This window comes from Salmo trutta, chromosome 14, assembly GCF_901001165.1.
Source record: "Salmo trutta chromosome 14, fSalTru1.1, whole genome shotgun sequence".
Taxonomy (NCBI): Eukaryota; Metazoa; Chordata; class Actinopteri; order Salmoniformes; family Salmonidae; genus Salmo; species Salmo trutta.
The window spans coordinates 43,494,211-43,512,991 of record NC_042970.1 but is presented as its reverse complement, the minus strand read 5'-3'; the positions used below and the strand labels follow the sequence as shown (position 1 = coordinate 43,512,991).

The 18,781-nt window shown below is 43.9% G+C and overlaps 1 protein-coding gene across 6 annotated transcripts in view; it reads right to left on the bottom strand.

Moving 5' to 3' along the window:
- LOC115208132 (plasma membrane calcium-transporting ATPase 1) overlaps window positions 1-18,781 on the bottom strand; it is a 165,452-nt gene that overhangs the window by 25,035 nt on the left and 121,636 nt on the right. For all 6 annotated transcript variants that reach the window (XM_029775963.1, XM_029775967.1, XM_029775962.1 and 3 more), the window contains 7 exons: window positions 14,859-15,038; window positions 14,600-14,687; window positions 14,025-14,131; window positions 9,648-9,839; window positions 9,301-9,514; window positions 8,369-8,580; window positions 314-421 (listed from right to left, as the gene is read on the bottom strand). In XM_029775963.1, the coding sequence (XP_029631823.1) occupies window positions 314-421; window positions 8,369-8,580; window positions 9,301-9,514; window positions 9,648-9,839; window positions 14,025-14,131; window positions 14,600-14,687; window positions 14,859-15,038 (1,101 nt within the window). The remainder of the gene's footprint in view (window positions 1-313; window positions 422-8,368; window positions 8,581-9,300; window positions 9,515-9,647; window positions 9,840-14,024; window positions 14,132-14,599; window positions 14,688-14,858; window positions 15,039-18,781) is intronic.

The window sequence follows — 18,781 nt, the reverse complement described above, 5'->3', positions numbered from 1 at the left end:
TGCAGATGGAGAAGTGTGTGTGCGTGTCTTTGAACATGTGTATGTGTGTGCGTATATATATAGACGCAGAGGGAGTATTGTGCTGGGTTCTCATCCTCCGGGGTGTGGGCAAATGTGGGCCATGCTGCTTTCATGTGCGCCAGCGCTCATTACCACAGTGACGGTTGTGATGGTAACCATGGAATGCAACAGCTTTGTGTTCCTGAACCCGCAACGTAGCAACAGTTCCCTGGCACCTACTGTACCAGCTGCCTCACGCACACACACACACACACACACACACACACACACATAGATTGTTTGTGTGTCTTACCTGTCCCCAGAGCAGCTCTCCCACTCCAATGAAGACACACCAGAGCCACTGGTCGATGCTCAGAGCTGTGCAGGAAAAGGGCTTTCCTCCAAACTGGACAATGACAATCTGAGACAGAGACACAGAGTGAGTGTGTGTACCTGTAGATCTAATAGACACTAATAAAGATGGAGAAACAGTGTGTGTGTGTGAGAAAGAGTGCATGTGGTGTGTGTGAGTGTATATCTGGTTGTGTTTGAATTAATTTTAGTCCTCATTTGGACTAATATTCCAAGAGTGCTTACACATAAAAATGCAATTTATAATACAATCACATGTTCACATATAACACACTGTTACAAACAGACATAATACACTGACGTATTGACCAGATAAATACTCTGACAGTCTGAAAAGATAGATTGATAGATCTACCATAGTCTGCACAACCTTCCAATTTAGTATATTTAAATGGTTCTAAAGTATTGTTTGAATTTCTAAAGTATATTGAAAGGTTTCTGGTTTGCTCAGATAAATTATTATATTTCTTCATTGCTCTGAATTTAAATGTTATTTTGCCTATTTCTCTTTTCTGCCAGAATAACACAGATGGTGGACAATCTATTCCTAGTATTGACTGAACGTTTGTCTCTTACCAACTGAATACTGAATAAGAAGTGGACCAAGGCAGCTGCCCTGCGGTACTTCAGTCTAAAGCAAGGCGGACTGTTTTCTGACAGTTAGATATGACTGTACCCAATTCAACACTGCCTCCTTAAACCCATGGTGCAATATTTTTGTCAAAATTATTTCATGATCCATTAAATCAAATGCTGCACTGAAATCTACAAATATTACACCCACAAACCTGCCATTATCATTAGCATTGAGACACTGGTTAGTCATGTCAACTAATGCAGTGGTTGTGGATTGGTTTTTGCGATAAGCATGCTGATCGGCTGTGGTCAGATCATTCTTTTCCATGTACTCCCACATTTGTCTACTCACAATACCCTCCAATATCTTACTGAGTGAAGGGAGTAGACTGATTGGTTGACTATTGGTAGGAATAATGTGTTCTTTTTATTTGTTATGTAACCTTTATTTAACTAGGCAAGTTAGTTAAGAACAAATTCTTATTTACAATTACGGCCTACACCGGCCAAACTCGGACGACGCTGGGCCAATTGTGTGCCGCCCTATGAGAATCCCAATCACGGCCAGTTGTGATACAGTCTGGATTCTAACCAGGTTGTCTGTAGTGACGCCTCTAGCACTGAGATGCAGTGTCTTAGACCACTGCGCCACTTGGTAGCCCCAAATGGACAGACACAGCTTAGCATGCTTCCATACATTTGGAAATTTCCCAAGGTTCCAAAGAAACCAATCAAATATGTATTTCAGTGGAGCTGCAATCTGGAGAGTAACATAGCGAAGTAAAACATTGTCTATAAGATCATAACCTGTAGATTTGCCATTTGGTATGGACTTCAATAGGTTTAACACCACCTCTACTGACACCAACGATAGACTAAAAGAGAAGGTTTGTTTCCTCATAATATGATCATCAATCGATTGGACAATAGCTTGTTTGGAAGAATGGGTGTTTAACTAATTTAGTGAGGCATAATGTAAAGACTTTTTTATTTATTTGAGCAAACACCTCACCCAGGTCATCATCAATCCATGGAGATGGATGAGCCCCAACTGTACTCTTTCTTACTGAGGCATGATGGTCCATTACCCCAGTGAGCAAATCAATAAAACATTCTGTAGCGTGATTTAAATCATCCTCTAGATAAGTCAGCTCCCAAAGTACAGCAGCCAAATCATTTTGAAACTGCTCATGATTAAAAAATAAAAAACATTCTCTTGACCACAATCTTTGGGGGTTTCTTTGGAACCTTGGTGTTCATGGTTATGGTCACAATATTATACTCTATCCAGCCCACAGGCATTGATCTGGCCTCTAAGCATTGCAATGGTATATTATAGAATATCAGATCAATGCATGTGTCAGAATGGTGACACATCTTGGTTGACGATCTAGTAGTGTCATTAAAAATTTGCTTCAAACCACAGTTCTCAGCATATCTCAGTAATTTAGTTATATTTGAATTTTTCTGATACAATTTATCTAAAATCGCCAAGATAAATATATCTCTGTTACTATGTGTGGCCTGGTCAAACCAAGTGCCTATGTCATCCAGATAAGACACCTTTGAGCTAAGAGGTCTATACACCCATCCTATAAATATGGGTGCCTGGTGAGGCAGATGTACATGAGGCTATGGTGTCTCTACTTGACATACATTAAGGTCATCCCTAGGGCTGTGGAGGTCACAAACTTTTGTCAGCCGGTGATTGCCAAGCAAATAATTGTCGGTCTCACGGTAATTGACCGTTAATTAACAAACACATTTAGCATCTCCTGGCTTCCAGCCTACAAGCCACTGATGCAGACCTTTGTAACATATACATTTTCCTGATCTGGCTATGCCATATGGCTGTGGGCTTCGCTAGTTCATTTAGTAGACCAGATTTGGTTAGAATTCCATGGCATTATTTTATAGTATGAAGAATACAACTGAACAAAGCTGAATAAAATAGAAATTTGAGGGAGTGCGCACAACTGGCTATTCTGTGTTGAGCGATTAACAAAGAAATAGGTACCCTATAGATTTAATCTAGAGTTTTTAATGTAACTTGTTCTACAAACGTTGGGCTGTATGTTTTGATTTTTAATACATTGTAAAGCTGCATGATGCGACTAATGATGATTTTTAAAAAGTCACTTGAAATGCATGAGCTCTGCTTTGTTTTTTTGTTTTTTAAATCGCAGGCTGTTCACACTTCATCAGTCTCTCAATCACAATTAGACAATTTCCCGGTGGCACCCCCTTTGTGTGGCCATAATGCACCCTAAAAAACTCCATTCCTTTTGTGGCCAGTGGCCATTGTTCCCTTCTCCACGAGGGCTGCGTGCTCAGAAGCACCTCTCACACATGGCTCTCCATCACATGATCGGGTCTTTCTCACAGGCTTCAAGTGAAGACTGACACTTTGGGGACACAACTGCATGCATCCTTATCCCATTCGAGGTGCATATTGAAGATATTGGAAGAACTGTCCACATTTACTTTTCGTCAGCCAACAAGATGGGTAGGCCAAACAATCAGCAAAAGCAGTAGCCTATGTCAATCTACTAACCCCCCATAGTACAAAAGTTGACCTATTCTATTCTGTGTGAGAAATAAATATTCCAAACATAGTCTGGGACAGTTGCGGGATGCTATAGATTCCAAATGAATACAACCAGAATGTTTAGCTTAAAATGTGATAAACTATTAGGCTATTTCTTCACATTATAAGCGCAGATATGCACACACCGCAGTAGGCTATAGGCGCAAATGTTCCATTAGCGGGAAAACAACATTATCAAAAGTGACCACAGATGTTATTATGCATGTAATGCTTTTATTATAATAAAGGTGCATTTTTATGGTGAAAATGATCTTTGCCAAACTGCTTATGTATGCCAGTTAGGCATACATTTTAAGAAGTTACTTGGCCACTTTAGTTGTGATACAGACCTCAAAACACATAGGCTTCTGGACTAGGCTAGTTGTGCGACTATGATTAGAAAAAGTTTTAAATTAGGCATTGTTTCTTGCATTACGCTGGGCATCACTCACAAACTGAAATATCACATTTACATAAGCATTCAGAACCTTTACTCAGTACTTTGTTGAAGCACCTTTGGCAGCGATTACAGCATCGAGTCTTCTTGGGTATGACGCTACAAGCTTTGCACACCTGCATTTGGGGAGTTTCTCCCATTCTTCTCTGCAGATCCTCTCAAGCTCTGTCAGGTTGGATGGGGAGCGCTGCAGCACAGCTATTTTCAGGTCTCTTCAGAGATGTTAGATCGGGTTTAAGTCCGGGCTCCGGATATCCCCACTGCATGATGCTGCCACCACGCTTCACCGTAGGGATGGTGCCAGAATTCCTCCAGACGTGACACTTGGCATTCAGGCCAAAGAGATCAATCTTGGTTTCAAAAGACAAGAGAATTGTGTTTCTCATGGTCTGACAGTCTTTAGGTGCCTTTTGGCAAACTCCAAGTGGGCTGTCATGTGCCTTTTACTGAGAAGTGGCTTCCGTCTGGCCACTCTACCATATAGGCCTGACTGGTGGAGTGCTGCAGAGATGGTTGTCCTTCTGGAAGGTTCTCCCATCTCCACAGAGGAACTCTAGAGCACTGTCAGAGTGACCGATGGGTTCTTGGTCAACTCCATGACCAAGGGCCTTCTCCCTCGATTGCTCAGTTTGGCCAGGCAGCCAGCTCTAGGAAGAGTGTTGGTGGTTCCAGACTTCTTCCATTTAAGAATGATGCTGCAGAAATGTTTTGGAACCCTTCCACAGATCTGTGCCTCGACACAATCCTGTCTCGGGAGCTCTGCGGACAATTCCTTTGACCTCATGGCTTGGCTTTTGCTCTGACATGCACTGTCAACTGTGGGACCTTATATAGACAGATGTGTGCCTTTCCAAATCATGTCCAATCAATTGAATTTAAAACAGGTGGACTCCAATCAAGTTGTAGAAACATCTCAAGGATGATCAATGGAAACAGGATGCACTTGAGCTCAATTTCAAGTCTCATTGCAAAGGGTACTTAGATAAATAAGGTACTTATTTTTTTTATATATACATTTGCAAACATTTCTAAAGACCTGTTCTCGCTTTGTCATTATGTGGTATTGTGTGTTGATTGATGAGGATTTATTTAATTTAATAATATTTTCAAACAAGGCTGTAACCTAACAAAATGTGGAAAAAGTCAAGGAGTCCGAATACTTTCCGAAGGCACTGTATAATTCACAAGTGATAGGCTAATATTGTTACCCATCAGAATATTCTTGATTTAATCTTCCTTTTACATATACTAAATAATATATGTGTGAAATGTGTTTTTATTTAGAGTGGACCATTATTATGCACCTGTCTCGAAACAGGGGCAGGGGAAAAACTACATGTAATCTATGCACTTAAAATGGGAATGAAGGACACTTTTCCCGTGGTTAAATTTTAATGCCAGCCAGTGTAACCGATGTGAAATGGCTAGTTAGTTAGCGGTGGTGCGCGCTAATAGCGTTTCAATCGGTGACGTCACTCGCTCTGAGACTTGAAGTAGGGTTTCCCCTTGCGTTGCAAGGGCCGTGGCTTTTGTGGCGCGATGGGTAACGATACTTCGTGGGGTGTCAGTTGTTGATGTGTGCAAGGGTCCCTGGTTCGAGCCCAGGTTGGGACGAAGAGAGGGACGGAACCTACACTGTTACACCAGGTAGGCTGCAATATACTCCTGTTGTAAAGATAAGCAATCTGCTTAATATTAGTAAAGTTGAGAAATACAGTTGAAGTCGGAAGTTTACATACACCTTAGCCAAATACATTTAAACTCAGTTTTTCACAATTCTTGACATTTAATCCTAGTAAGAATTCCCTGTCTTAGGTCAGTTAGGATCACCATTTTATTTTAAGAATGTGAAATGTCAGAATAATAGTAGAGAGAATGATTTATTTCAGCTTTTATTTCTTTTATCACATTCCCAGTGGGTCAGAAGTTTACATAAACTCAATTCGTATTTGGTAGCCTTGCCTGTAAATTGTTTAACTTGGGTCAAACGTTTCGGGTAGCCTTCCACAAGCTTCCCACAATAAGTTGGGTGAATTTTGGCCCATTCCTCCTGAAAGAGCTGGTGTAACTGAGTCAGGTTTGTTGGCCTCCTTGCTTGCACACGCTTTTTCAGTTCTGCCCATAAATTTTCTATAGGATTGAGGTCAGGGCTTTGTGATGGCCACTCCAGTACCTTGACTTTGTTGTCCTAAAGCCATTTTGCCACACCTTTGGAAGTATGCTTGGGGTCATTGTCCATTTGGAAGACCTATTTGCGAACAAGCTTTAACTTCCTGACTGATGTCTTGAGATGTTGCTTCAATATATCCTCATGATGCCATCTATTTTGTGAAGTGCACCAGTCCCTACTGCAGCAAAGCACCTCCACAACATGATGCTGCCATCTCAGTGTTTCACCGTTGGGATTCTGTTCTTCGGCTTGCAAGCCTCCCCCTTTATCCTCCAAACATATCGATGTTCATTATGGCCAAAGAGTTAAATTTTTACTTCATCAGACGAGAGGACATTTCTCCAAAAAGTACGATCTTTGTCCCCATGTGCAGTTGCAAACCGTAGTCTGGCTTTTTTATGGCGGTTTTGGAACAGTGGCTTCTTCCTTGCTGAGTGGCCTTTCAGGATATGTCGATATAGGAATCGTTTTACTGTGGATATAGATACTTTTGTACCTGTTTCCTCCAGCATCTTCAAAAAGTTTTTTGCTGTTGTTCTGGGATTGATTTGCACTTTTCGCACCAAAGTACGTTCATCTCTAGGAGACAGAACACATCTCCTTCCTGAGTGGTATGACTGCTGCGTGGTCCCATAGTGTTTATACTTGCGTACTATTGTTTGTACAGATGAACGTGGTACCTTCAGGCGTTTGGAAATTGCTCCCAAGGATGAACCAGATTTGTGGAGGTCTACAATTTGTTTTCTGAGGTCTTGGCTGATTTCTATTGATTTTCCCATGGTCAAGCAAAGAGGCACTGAGTTTGAAGGTAGGCCTTGAAATACATCCACAGGTACACCTCCAATTGACTCAAATTATGTCAATTAGCCTATCAAAAGCTTCGAAAGCCATGACATCATTTTCTGGAATTTTCCAAGCTGTTTGAAGGCACAGTCAACTTAGTGTATTGTAAACTTCTGACCCAATGGAATTGTGAAACAGTGAAATAATCTGTCTGTAACCAATTCTTGTAAAAATTACTTGTGTCATGCACAATGTAGATGTTCTAACCGACTTTCCAAAACTATAGTTTGTTAACAAGAAATTTGTGGAGTGGTTGAAAAACGAGTTAATGACTCCAACCTAAGTGTATGTAAACTTCCGACTTCAACTGTAAATATAGTAGGCCTGGCCTATAGAAAGAGGATGGGATCCTCCTCTTTTTAAGAGAGGCCATCACTCTGTTTTCTCTAGCAATTGCATAGCCTTTAGAAATATTGCGCAAAATGAACTCATTGGGTCTCAGGAAGTGTTTGATTCGATTTTCGATTACATTTGCATTGATGTCAGAGGGATTAAAGGGACAATATAGTGCCAAGTACCAGGCAATTAGCAAGTTTGGGAGGCTACTAATGACCATCAGCAGCATCAGAGTTTGTAGAAGCCTAATTACCATGACTAAACGGTCACGTGGAATTTGACTGCCTTCATGACTAGTGACTGCCGGTGTGGCGGTAATAGGTTTGCCGCAACAGCCCTAGTCTTCCCTCCTCTTGAAACGTATAGGATTCTGAATGTACAACGCTACATCGCCATCTCTATTCCTGACCCTTCTACGTTCATTTGCCCATCGTTAACGGATGCATGCAAATGCGTTTCGGTTAAAGCTAAAATATGAATATGATTTTTGTTGACCAAGTTCAAAACTTCATTTATTTTATTAGGAAGGCTACATACATGAACACGGGCTATATGCAGCCCTTTCCTTGTCAATTGAATATCAATAGAGCATGTATTAGTTATAGTTGAGGTTGTGATGATACACTACAACACACAATCTCAGGTTTGAACGACACATTAAAATAGCCAGGGAGTTACTCTAGATTCCCAATGCAATTTCGTTGCCCGTTAATGTAAAGTCTATCCATCAGCAGGGAGACTCGTTGGTTCAGGCAATGCATTTTTTTCATGATAGGATACAGTTAAATTTTTTTACTTTCATTGATCACCGTGGGGAAGTGATCATTCATTCCAAAAGCAGTGCATCTGAGTTCTCTGCCCCTGCTCTTCACCATCTCCTTTCCTTGTGTGTGTGTGAGAGAGTGTTTATGTTAGTGTGTGTGTGTATATGTATGTGGTGTTTGTGAGTGTATGCATATGTGTGTGTCTACAGTATCTGTGTGTTTGTGTGTGTGTGTGTGTGTGTGTCTACAGTATGTGTGTGTACCTGCAGGATGAAGGTTCCCATAACCACGCTACAGAAGATGGGGTTACGGTAGATGGCCTCGAAGACGTTCCTTTCTCCGTGGATCTTCCTGGCGTTGATCTCATTGAACAGCTGCATCATGACGAACACGTTGAACACGATGGTGTAGTGCTCGGACGGTGGTGAGTGAAGAGGCGCGTTACGCCCGCTGTCAATGTTAAAGATGTTCTCTCCTGGGAGAGGGGAAGAGCAAACAGGATAATATATTTAGAGCATATTTTAAGCATACCGTCTCTTGAGATTTCAGTGTGGTCTGACTCTCTGTGTGTTCTAGCGAGGTCTGACTCTCTGTGTGTTCCAGCGGGGCCTGTAACTCTCTGTGTGTTCCAGCGAGGCCTGTAACTCTCTGTGTGTTCCAGCGGGGCCTGTAACTCTCTGTGTGTTCCAGCGGGGCCTGTAACTCTCTGTGTGTTCCAGCGGGGCCTGTAACTCTCTGTGTGTTCCAGCGGGGCCTGTAACTCTCTGTGTGTTCCAGCGGGGCCTGTAACTCTCTGTGTGTTCCAGCGGGGCCTGTAACTCTCTGTGTGTTCCAGCGGGGCCTGTAACTCTCTGTGTGTTCCAGCGGGGCCTGTAACTCTCTGTGTGTTCCAGCGGGGCCTGTAACTCTCTGTGTGTTCCAGCGGGGCCTGTAACTCTCTGTGTGTTCCAGCGGGGCCTGTAACTCTCTGTGTGTTCCAGCGGGGCCTGTAACTCTCTGTGTGTTCCAGCGGGGCCTGTAACTCTCTGTGTGTTCCAGCGGGGTCTGTAACTCTCTGTGTGTTCCAGCGGGGACTATAACTCTCTGTGTGTTCCAGTGGGGTCTGTAACTCTCTGTGTGTTCCAGCGAGGTCTGACTCTCTGTGTGTTCCAGTGGGGTCTAACTCTCTGTGTGTTCCAGTGTGTGATGGTCTCACCAGCGAACAGCAGGGTGAAGATGATGGTGAGCTGGTAGACGGCATGACCCAGGATATTCTTCATCATGGTGCGGGAGATCAGGGGCTTGTTGCGGCCGTACGGCTTCCTCAGCAACAGGGACTCGGTGGGGGGCTCGGTGGCCAGAGCCAGGGATGCCAGGGTGTCCATGATCAGGTTAACCCACAACATCTGCACTGCTTTCAGAGGAGAGTCCTGGAGAGAGTGAGGAAAAGAGGGAGGTGGAGTGGAGGCATGAGAGACAGATAGAGAGAGGTGGTGTGTGAGGATCTTCAAAAAAAAAATGTTTTATTGAATTTCAAGAAGGATCAAAGGGTAAGTGTGTTACCTGTGTGATGCAGGCGCCAGTGAAAGCCACGATGACGGCCACCACGTTGACAGTGAGCTGGAACTGGAGGAACTTGGAGATGCTGTCGTAGACGTTGCGGCCCCACATCACAGCCTTGACAATGCTGGTGAAGTTATCGTCAGTCAGAATGATGTCAGATGCTTCCTTAGCCACATCTGTACCGGCAATACCCTATCAGGAGACAGAGATGGAGGTGTTCGGTTTGTAGGGATGATGGTAAGGCTGACGATGGTAATGGCCGTAATCGTTCCCATTGTTTTTATATGTTATTACATATTCCCTTCAGGCCTATTAATAATGAATTACATTTATATAGTGCTAGCGATTAGATCTCAATGGCTTTACATTGTATGGGGAACTAATCCACCTAATCCACCACCAAAGTGTAACACCAATCTGCTGTACCTGGCTGATACATGGCAGCCATTTTTTGCCAGATGTGACCTCAGTTCGGCAGGCCGTAATTAAAAATAAAAATGTGTATTTAATTGACTCATCTGGATAAATAAAGGTTCAATAAAAGTTGCAGTCAGTCAGGGACATGAACCAGCTACATCCTTGACAGCTGATGAGCGGTGAGCGGTTCAGCACAAAATGGCTGCCGTGCATCAGCCAGGTGGATGAGAGTGAGTAACCAGTACCCACAGTGTTAAGTGTCAAAGTTTGAGTCCCGGTGAAAAGAACTAGCAAGCAAACCGTCAGCATATCATTACATATTGGTACTGCATTCCACCCCTTTAACATCTGCCCTTTTCTCCTCTCAATCATGCGAGTCAATTAACTTTGGAGAAAAAAAGGGAAGGAGACAAAGTCTAGCTATTAAAATGTATTTCATCTCTCGGCGACCCTTCGTCTACACAGAACATTTGGGGCCACTAATACCCGAGGCTATATCATTATCCTTTCTATTTTCAATTACTGTGCTTTTAATTTTCTTCTCTTTCCCTCAAAGCTTTGTTTAACTCACTTAGGCCATTTTCCTCATTACATACAAGGACAGTGAGTGTTTCATGAAGATCTATGTGGGACTATAGACTCTCGCATCTCGCAGCTCTAGCATCTCTCTCTCGCTCGCTCTCTCAGCTCTAGCAGCTCTCTCTCGCTCGCAAGCAGCTCTCTCTCGCAAGCAGCTCTCTCGCAAGCCGCTCTCTCTCGCTCTCTCTCTCGCAAGCCGCTCTCTCTCTCTCGCAAGCCGCTCTCTCTCTCTCGCAAGCCGCTCTCTCTCTCTCGCAAGCCGCTCTCTCTCTCTCGCAAGCCGCTCTCTCTCTCTCGCAAGCCGCTCTCTCTCTCTCTCAAGCAGCTCTCTCTCTCTTTCAAGCAGCTCTCTCTCTCTCAAGCAGCTCTCTCTCTCAAGCAGCTCTCTCTCTCAAGCAGCTCTCTCTCTCTCAAGCAGCTCTCTCTCTCTCAAGCAGCTCTCTCTCTCAAGCAGCTCTCTCTCTCAAGCAGCTCTCTCTCTCAAGCAGCTCTCTCTCTCAAGCAGCTCTCTCTCTCAAGCAGCTCTCTCTCTCAAGCAGCTCTCTCTCTCTGCATGCTGGGAGTGTTTGGTGCATGCTGGGAATTGTGTGAGTGGTGTGTTGAGTTCTTTTATGTTTCCCTTTCTTGGTGCCATCTTTTTTTTCTTCCTATGCATGATTAAAGGTTATCATTATTTTTATTTAGTTGTGGTTGAATTAAGTATATTGGTTTTTTGTATCGAAATTATCCTGGTTTTGGCGGGGATGGCAATGACCCATATGGGGACGCCGTCCCTGTCACTTCGGCACAGCTTTAGGTGTGTTACTGAAGCTATTGTCACTGTGGAGGAGTTTCTGGTCGCAGTAGGAGAGAAGGTAGGATGTGAGAATGTTGCTTATGCGTTATGTGAATAAAGCTGTGGTGGTTTTTCTTAAAGAAGAGCGCCTTGTTGATCGTATGGTTGAGCATGGCGTACTTCTTAAAGGAATGTTTATTCAAGTTACGCCGCTTTTTTCTCCGTCAACAAGGGTAACGATTTCGAATGTACCGCCATTTATTCCCAATGAGCTATTGGAGCGCGAGTTATTGCGGTTTGGGAAGTTCGCAAGTTCAATTAAGATTGTCCCGTTGGGTTGCAAACCCCCGGCTTTGAAACAGGTTATGTCGTTTCGGCGACAGGTGTTCATGTTTTTGGACTCACCGGAACAGACTTTGGAGTTATCGTTTAAAGTCAAGAATGATGACAGACTGTATATGGCTTTTGCTAGTACGGGTAGTCAACGGTGTTTTGAGTGTGGGGATGTTGGTTACAGAAGACGGTGGGGTTAGACCAGTTGAGTGAGAAGAAGCGTTTTCGCTTGAGGACATTTGTTACTGCTGTCACAGCAGCAGAAGGTAGTGGGAAACGTGGTCAGGTTAAGAGACAATTAAAATAATGATGATGATCATCATGTCTCATAGGGTGTATTTTTTCTCTTTGGTTTCTCTGTGGTTTCTTCTGCTTTTCCTTTCTCTTTTCTATATGGAGGTACTAAGGGTAGGTTCTCTTTTCTATATGGAGGTACTAAGGGTAGGTTCTCTCAATATTAATGGGGGAAGGGACAGGAATAAGAGGGCTTGGGTATTAGAAGTAATAAAACAGAAAAGACTTAATGTAGTTGTTCTACAGGAGACACATAGTGATGAGGCTAATGAGGTTGACTGGGGTATGTGGTGGGAGGGGCAGCATATACTCAGTCATGGCACTAATTTCAGTGCTGTGGTTGTAATTTTGTTTTCCTCAAGCAGCTCTCTCTCAAGCATCTCCCCCAAGCAGCTCTCGCTCGCTTTTCCCAAGCAGCTCTCGCTCGCTCCCCCAAGCAGCTCTCGCTCGCTCCCCCAAGCAGCTCTCGCTCGCTCACCCAAGCAGCTCTCGCTCGCTCTCTCTCTCTCTCTCAAGCAGCTCTCTCTCTCAATCAGCTCTCTCTCTCTCAATTAGCTCTCTCTCTCTCAATTAGCTCTCTCTCTCTCAATTAGCTCTCTCTCTCTCAAGCAGCTCTCTCTCTCTCAAGCAGCCCTCTCTCTCTCAAGCAGCTCTCTCTCTCAAGCAGCTCTCCTGTCTTATCCGGTGTCCTGTGTGAATTTAAGTATGCTCTCTCTAATTCTCTCCCTCTTTTTCTCTTTCGGAGGACATGAGCCCTAGGACCATGCCTCAGGACTACCTGGCCTGATGACTCCTTGCTGTCCCCAGTCCACCTGGCCGTGCTGCTGCTCCAATTTCAACTGTTCTGCCTGCGGCTATGGAACCCTGACCTGTTCACCGGACGGGCTACCTGTCCCAGACCTGCTATTTTCAACTCTCTAGAGACAGGAGGAGCGGTAGAGATACTCTGAATGATCGGCTATGAAAAGCCAACTGACATTTACTCCCGAGGTGCTGACCACTGTGATTATTATTATTTGACCCTGCTGGTCATCTATGAACATTTGAACATCTTGGCCATGTTCTGTTATAATCTCCACCCGGCACAGCCAGAAGAGGGCTGGCCACCCCTCATAGCCTGGTTCCTCTCAAGGTTTCTTCCTAGGTTCTGGCCTTTCTAGGGAGTTTTTCCTAGCCACCGTGGTTCTACACCTGCATTGCTTTCTGTTTGGGGTTTTAGGCTGGGTTTCTGTACAGCACTTTGATATATCAGCTGATGTAAGAAGGGCTTTATAAATACATTTGATTGATTGATTGACTCTATTAACTGGTCTTCCTGGCTGTGGGGTCTCCCCGTTAGCGTGACACAGGCTCGCCGAGGGACTGTAGTCTGAATGAATGTGAATTGGACTATATTGGGCTGGGATTTAACTGAACCACAGGGGCGACTGCTAATCCGAACCAAGGCATACTGACACGGGCTGCCAAGCACACAGATAGACAACACAGTAGAATTACACACACACACACACACACACACACACACACACACACACACTTATTCTGTAACCCCCAAACCCAGAGGTCTTTCTACGAGGGGTGCAGTGTGTGTGTGTGTGTGTGTGTGTGTGTGTGTGTGTGTGTGTGTGTGTGTGTGTGTGTGTGTGTGTGTGTGTGTGTGTGTGTGTGTGTGTGTGTGTGTGTGTGTGAATGTAGTGGGGCTTGTCTGGTGACAAGCAGATTTATCCAATCGTTACTCCCTCTAATGATTTATTATCCTATTACACAGCCATCTTAAATGGAGGCACTTGGAGTAAATTGGAGAGTTGCAGAGATGAGGTTTGGGCAAAATGAGCTTGTCATGACTGTTGTGTATTTGTAAATACTTACTAAGTTATCGCTAACAATTCTTGTCTGAGAAAATAGAGGGAGTAAAACTGGAAGGAAAGTAGTGACAAGGGAAACCATGAAAACAGACCGATATGAATAGAGAGTGTTACCATAGCGAATCCGACATCAGCCTTCTTTAGGGCGGGGCCATCGTTAGTTCCGTCGCCTGTCACAGCCACCACCTGTCGTGTCTCGAGGACGGTGCTGTCCATGATACCTGAGGGAGATGAACAAGACCACACCCCTCAGATCTCAGTACACTGGACAGCAGTATACACATTCTCTGAGGGAATGGAATTTTGTTGGACGAACATAACTAATTAATGTCGGTCCCCCAATATTTCGAAATGGCCTTCTACACATTTCATTTGCATTTTCGAGGACTGAAATTCAGTGTTTTTTTCCCCCAGTTAGTCTTCTAGTCAAGAGTCTCCATATTCATGACCAACACCTGCATTATGCCTCACCTGACCCGTAACTCTCTCTCCACCCCTCCACCACCCCCAACTGAGATGAAACAGGCTAGTCTTTGAAGAAAACTGGGTTGGGCTGAAGGGGATGGCAGTGCTAGAGACCCCTGGGTCCGCTGTGTGTGTGTCGATCACACATGAAAGAGAACACATTTTAGGAAGGAGGAGGGGAGTAAAAACAAGAAAAAGAGAGATGTGTGACAGCTTTAACCTACCTTTGACCAGAGTGTGTTTGTCAGTGGGAGAGGAGCGAGCCAGCACACGAAGCTTGGGCCACACCTTATCCAGACGCTCTTGCTCCACCTAGAGCACAGGAGGACACAGAGGGACTGAATCTCAAGCAATGAACAACTTAAACAAATGCATCACTCCCAATGTTAGTACTACTACATCATTTAAGTCCCCAAGCCTGTTTCACCTTTAATATATAATAATAAAATTTCAAAATAAAAAAAGTCCTGTGGTGTGTCTCACCTCTCCCTGGTCGTTACGGATCAGCTGGTTGAACTCTTTGCCCTCCAGACACAGGAAGTCCTCACCCGGCAACAGGATGCCACACTTGGTTGCTATGGCGCGGGCAGTGTTGATGTTGTCCCCGGTAACCATGCGCACGGTGATGCCGGCCTTCTGGCACTTGAGGATGGCATTAGGTACCTTTAGGGGAGGGAGGAGAGAGTCATGACTTGAACATCACTACAAAGACATTGATCAGCCAGTATTCTGTAGTTATATATCCACTTCACAACAACATTCCTTGCTATAGTATCAGTGCTGATCTCAGGCCAGTCTATGTAAGGTATATGTTTATATCTGAGTGATTCTGTATGTATATTCCCCTCCACATGTTCCCTACTCCAGGGTTAGTCTCAGTAACAGTAAGTGTCGGATGTTATTTTAGTTTCTCTCTCAGCATGACAATGTGAAGCCCTGACAGCTTTTGCTCATTCGGGCCTGACCTCTCAACCCGCTGTGTATGCGAGTCTCTCTCTCTCTCTGTGTGTTTGAGTGGGTGTGTATATGCGTCTTTGCTTGTATGTGAGCTTGCATGTGAAGTCCTGTGTAATTATCCACCCTCAGGCATGTGATGAGTCACTTCTCATTAGACCAATCAGATTACTTATTTATAGATCATTAGAAACCCCCCACAGTTGTCTGCCTGTCAATCACACCGCTGAACTCCAACTTGGCACCCCCACCTCCCACCCCCTCCGTCCTCACATAGACCACTAAACATGTAGCTAAACATGTAGCTACACTCTTTGCGTAACCCTCTCACACCCCCAAAGTAACAGAGAACCGCAAAGAAACAATAGAACCTTGACCCACTATGGTGGAATGCTCCCACAATAACACTGACAAACCACCTCATACAAACATCTACTCACGCCCTAACGCAGAACAACTCAGGGGCATGATGGACTGATACGACGTTAGTTGTAATTAACTAGGCTATTCTTTGTCACCGTAGGTGGGCAAGGTGTCGCCTCTACCAGAGAGTTTTGACAACTGGAAGAGGGACCCACGCATTGAGGACCAGGGTATGTGAACAGTTGGCTAAACTAGTGGGTTAGGAGATTGAGCTTGTTGCCATAGATTTATGAACCAAAATACTGAAATGATAAACCATCATTTCTTTGGAGTTTACTTTATTGGCCATTATGCCAAATGGCTGCCACTGGGCTATAGAGCCCAACTTTGCTGTGGTAATTCCAAACATACTATTCCATCTATCAGTTATAGCCTATATAATAAACAGATACTAGCCTACACAGAAAACGCATTGTTTATCTATATGTTTAGTAATGCTATATTCATGAATAGGTATAATGCTGGTAATCAGACTTTTGAAATCAGTGGAATGCCCAGTGGAAGAAGAGATATCATTGCCAAATGTGGAGAGTCAAAAAGAGAACACAGAAGGCTGTTGTATAAAACACCTGTCTCCGGATTACATCTTCAAACTAAAGGGCAACCATGGCATCCATGACAGAGCGGGAGAAGTGTTCATCCATGTATACGGGTAAGAGTCTAGCTAAATGATCTGTGTAGTAATATTATTTGTATCTCAGAGATCCATTTGCATTGCTAGTTATAGCCTAATTAGCTAGCTAGCTAACATTGAACATAGTTGGTTAGCTTTAGACACCTGCAGATTCATGCATGGTGCATGGTAGTATGAGTTGGGATTAATTTATGGTTGATTGTTTAGCTAGCTAGCTACATGTCTAAACAAAATATTCTACTATGCAAGTAACCATTTCACTGTACCGTTTACACCTTCTGTATCCTGTGCATGTGACAAATAAACTTTTATTATATTTGACATAGTGTGTGTTTACCAAAGACGGTAATGTGAAGAACAATAGGACCTGCATCAAAGTCAGATTAGGATATAGGCCAAGGACTAGATAAAGTGTATTTTTACTACTACTTCTTACTACAACTCACCACTGTTAGTCTTGAATTCTTTGGTTGTTTACTACACTACCCTATTCACCATGTTTAGCACATGGCCTCACATGGGAATCCTTAAAGAGATGGGTGGGGCTAAGGCTTAAGAGGATGCGAAGGATGCTGAATGGGGGTAGACAAAGAAGAGCTCTCCAGTAGAGGGCCTCCCGAGTGGCCCATTGGTCGAAGGCACTGCATCGTAGTGCTTGAGGCATCACTACAGCCCCGGGTTCGATCCCAGGCTGCGTCACAGCCGGCCGTGACCGGGAGACCCATGAGGCATACACTACATGAAAAAGTATGAGGACACCTGCTCGCCGAACATCTAATTCCAAAATCATGGGCATTAATATGGAGTTGGTCCCCCCTTGCTGCTATATTAAAAAAAACATTATAATAATACATATATAACCTTTATTTAACTAGGCAAGTCAGTTAAGAACAAATTCTTATTTACAATGACGGCCTAGGAACAGTGGGTTAACTGCCTTGTTCAGGGGCAGAATGACATATTTTTACCTTGTCAGCTGGGGGATTTAATCTAGCAACCTTTCGGTTACTGGCCCAATGCTCTAACCACTAGGCTACCTGCCGCCCCAAAACAGCCCAATAACAGCCTCCACTCTTCTGGGAAGGATTTACAATACATGTTGGAACATTACTTGGAACATTGTTGCAGGGATTTGCTTCCATTCAGCAACAAGTGCATTAGGAAGGTGCCGATGTGGAGAGATTAGGTCTGGTTCACAGTCGGCGTTCCAATTAATCACAAAGGTGTTCGACAGGGTTAAGGTCAGGGCTCTACAGGCCAGTCAAGTTCTTCCACACCGATCTCAACAGAACATTTCTGAATGTACTTTGCTTTGTGCAATGAGGCATTGTCATGCTGAAACAGGAAAGGGCCTTCCCCAAGCTGTTGCCTGGAAGTTGGAAGCACATAATTGTCTAGAACGTCATTGTATGCTGTAGCGTTAAAATTTCCCTTCACTGGAACTAAGGAGCCTAGCCCGAACAATAAAAACAGTCCCAAACCATTATTCTCATCCAAACTTTAGTTGGCACTATGCATTGGGGCAGGTAGCGTTCTACTGGCCAAACCCAGATTCGTCCTTTGGGCTGCCAGATGTTGAAGCGGGATTCGGAAGTGAGTGAGGACACGATTTTTAAGCGCTATGCGCTTCATCACTCGGTAGTCCCGTTCTGTAAGCTTGTGTGGCTTACCACTTTGTGGCTGAGCCGTTGTTGGTCCTAGACAATTCCACTTCAAAATAACAGCACTTACAGTTGACTGGGGTAGCTCTAGCATGGCAGACTTGTTGGAAAGGTGGCATCGTTGAAAGTCACTGAGTGCCACGTTGAAAGTCACTGAGCTCTTCAAAAAGGCCATTCTACTGCCATTGTTTGTATATGGAGATTGCATGGCTGTGTTCTACACCTGTCAGCAATGGGTGTGGCTGAAATAGCCGAATCCACTAATTTGAAGGGGTGTCCACATATTTTTATATATATAATTGGAAAGTATTCAGACTCCTTGACTTTTTCCACATTTTGTTACATTTCAACATTTGTTCTAAAATTGATTAAATTGAAGAAGAAAAAAATCTTAAATCTACACACAATACCCAATAATGACAAAGATGCTTTTTCAAATGTATTAAATATAAGACAAATATATTATTTACGTAAGTATTCAGACCCTTTGCTATGAAATTGAGCTCAGATGCATCCTGTTTCTATTGATCATCCTTGAGATGTTTCTAGAACTTGATTGGAGTCCAACTGTGGTAAATTCAATTGATTGGACATGAGGTCCCACAGTTGACACCATGTCAGAGCAAAAACCAAGCCATGAGGTCAAAAGGAATTGTCCGCAAGAGCTCCGAGACAGGATTGTGACGAGGCAGAGATCTGGGGAAGGGTATCAAAAAATGTCTGCAGCATTGAAG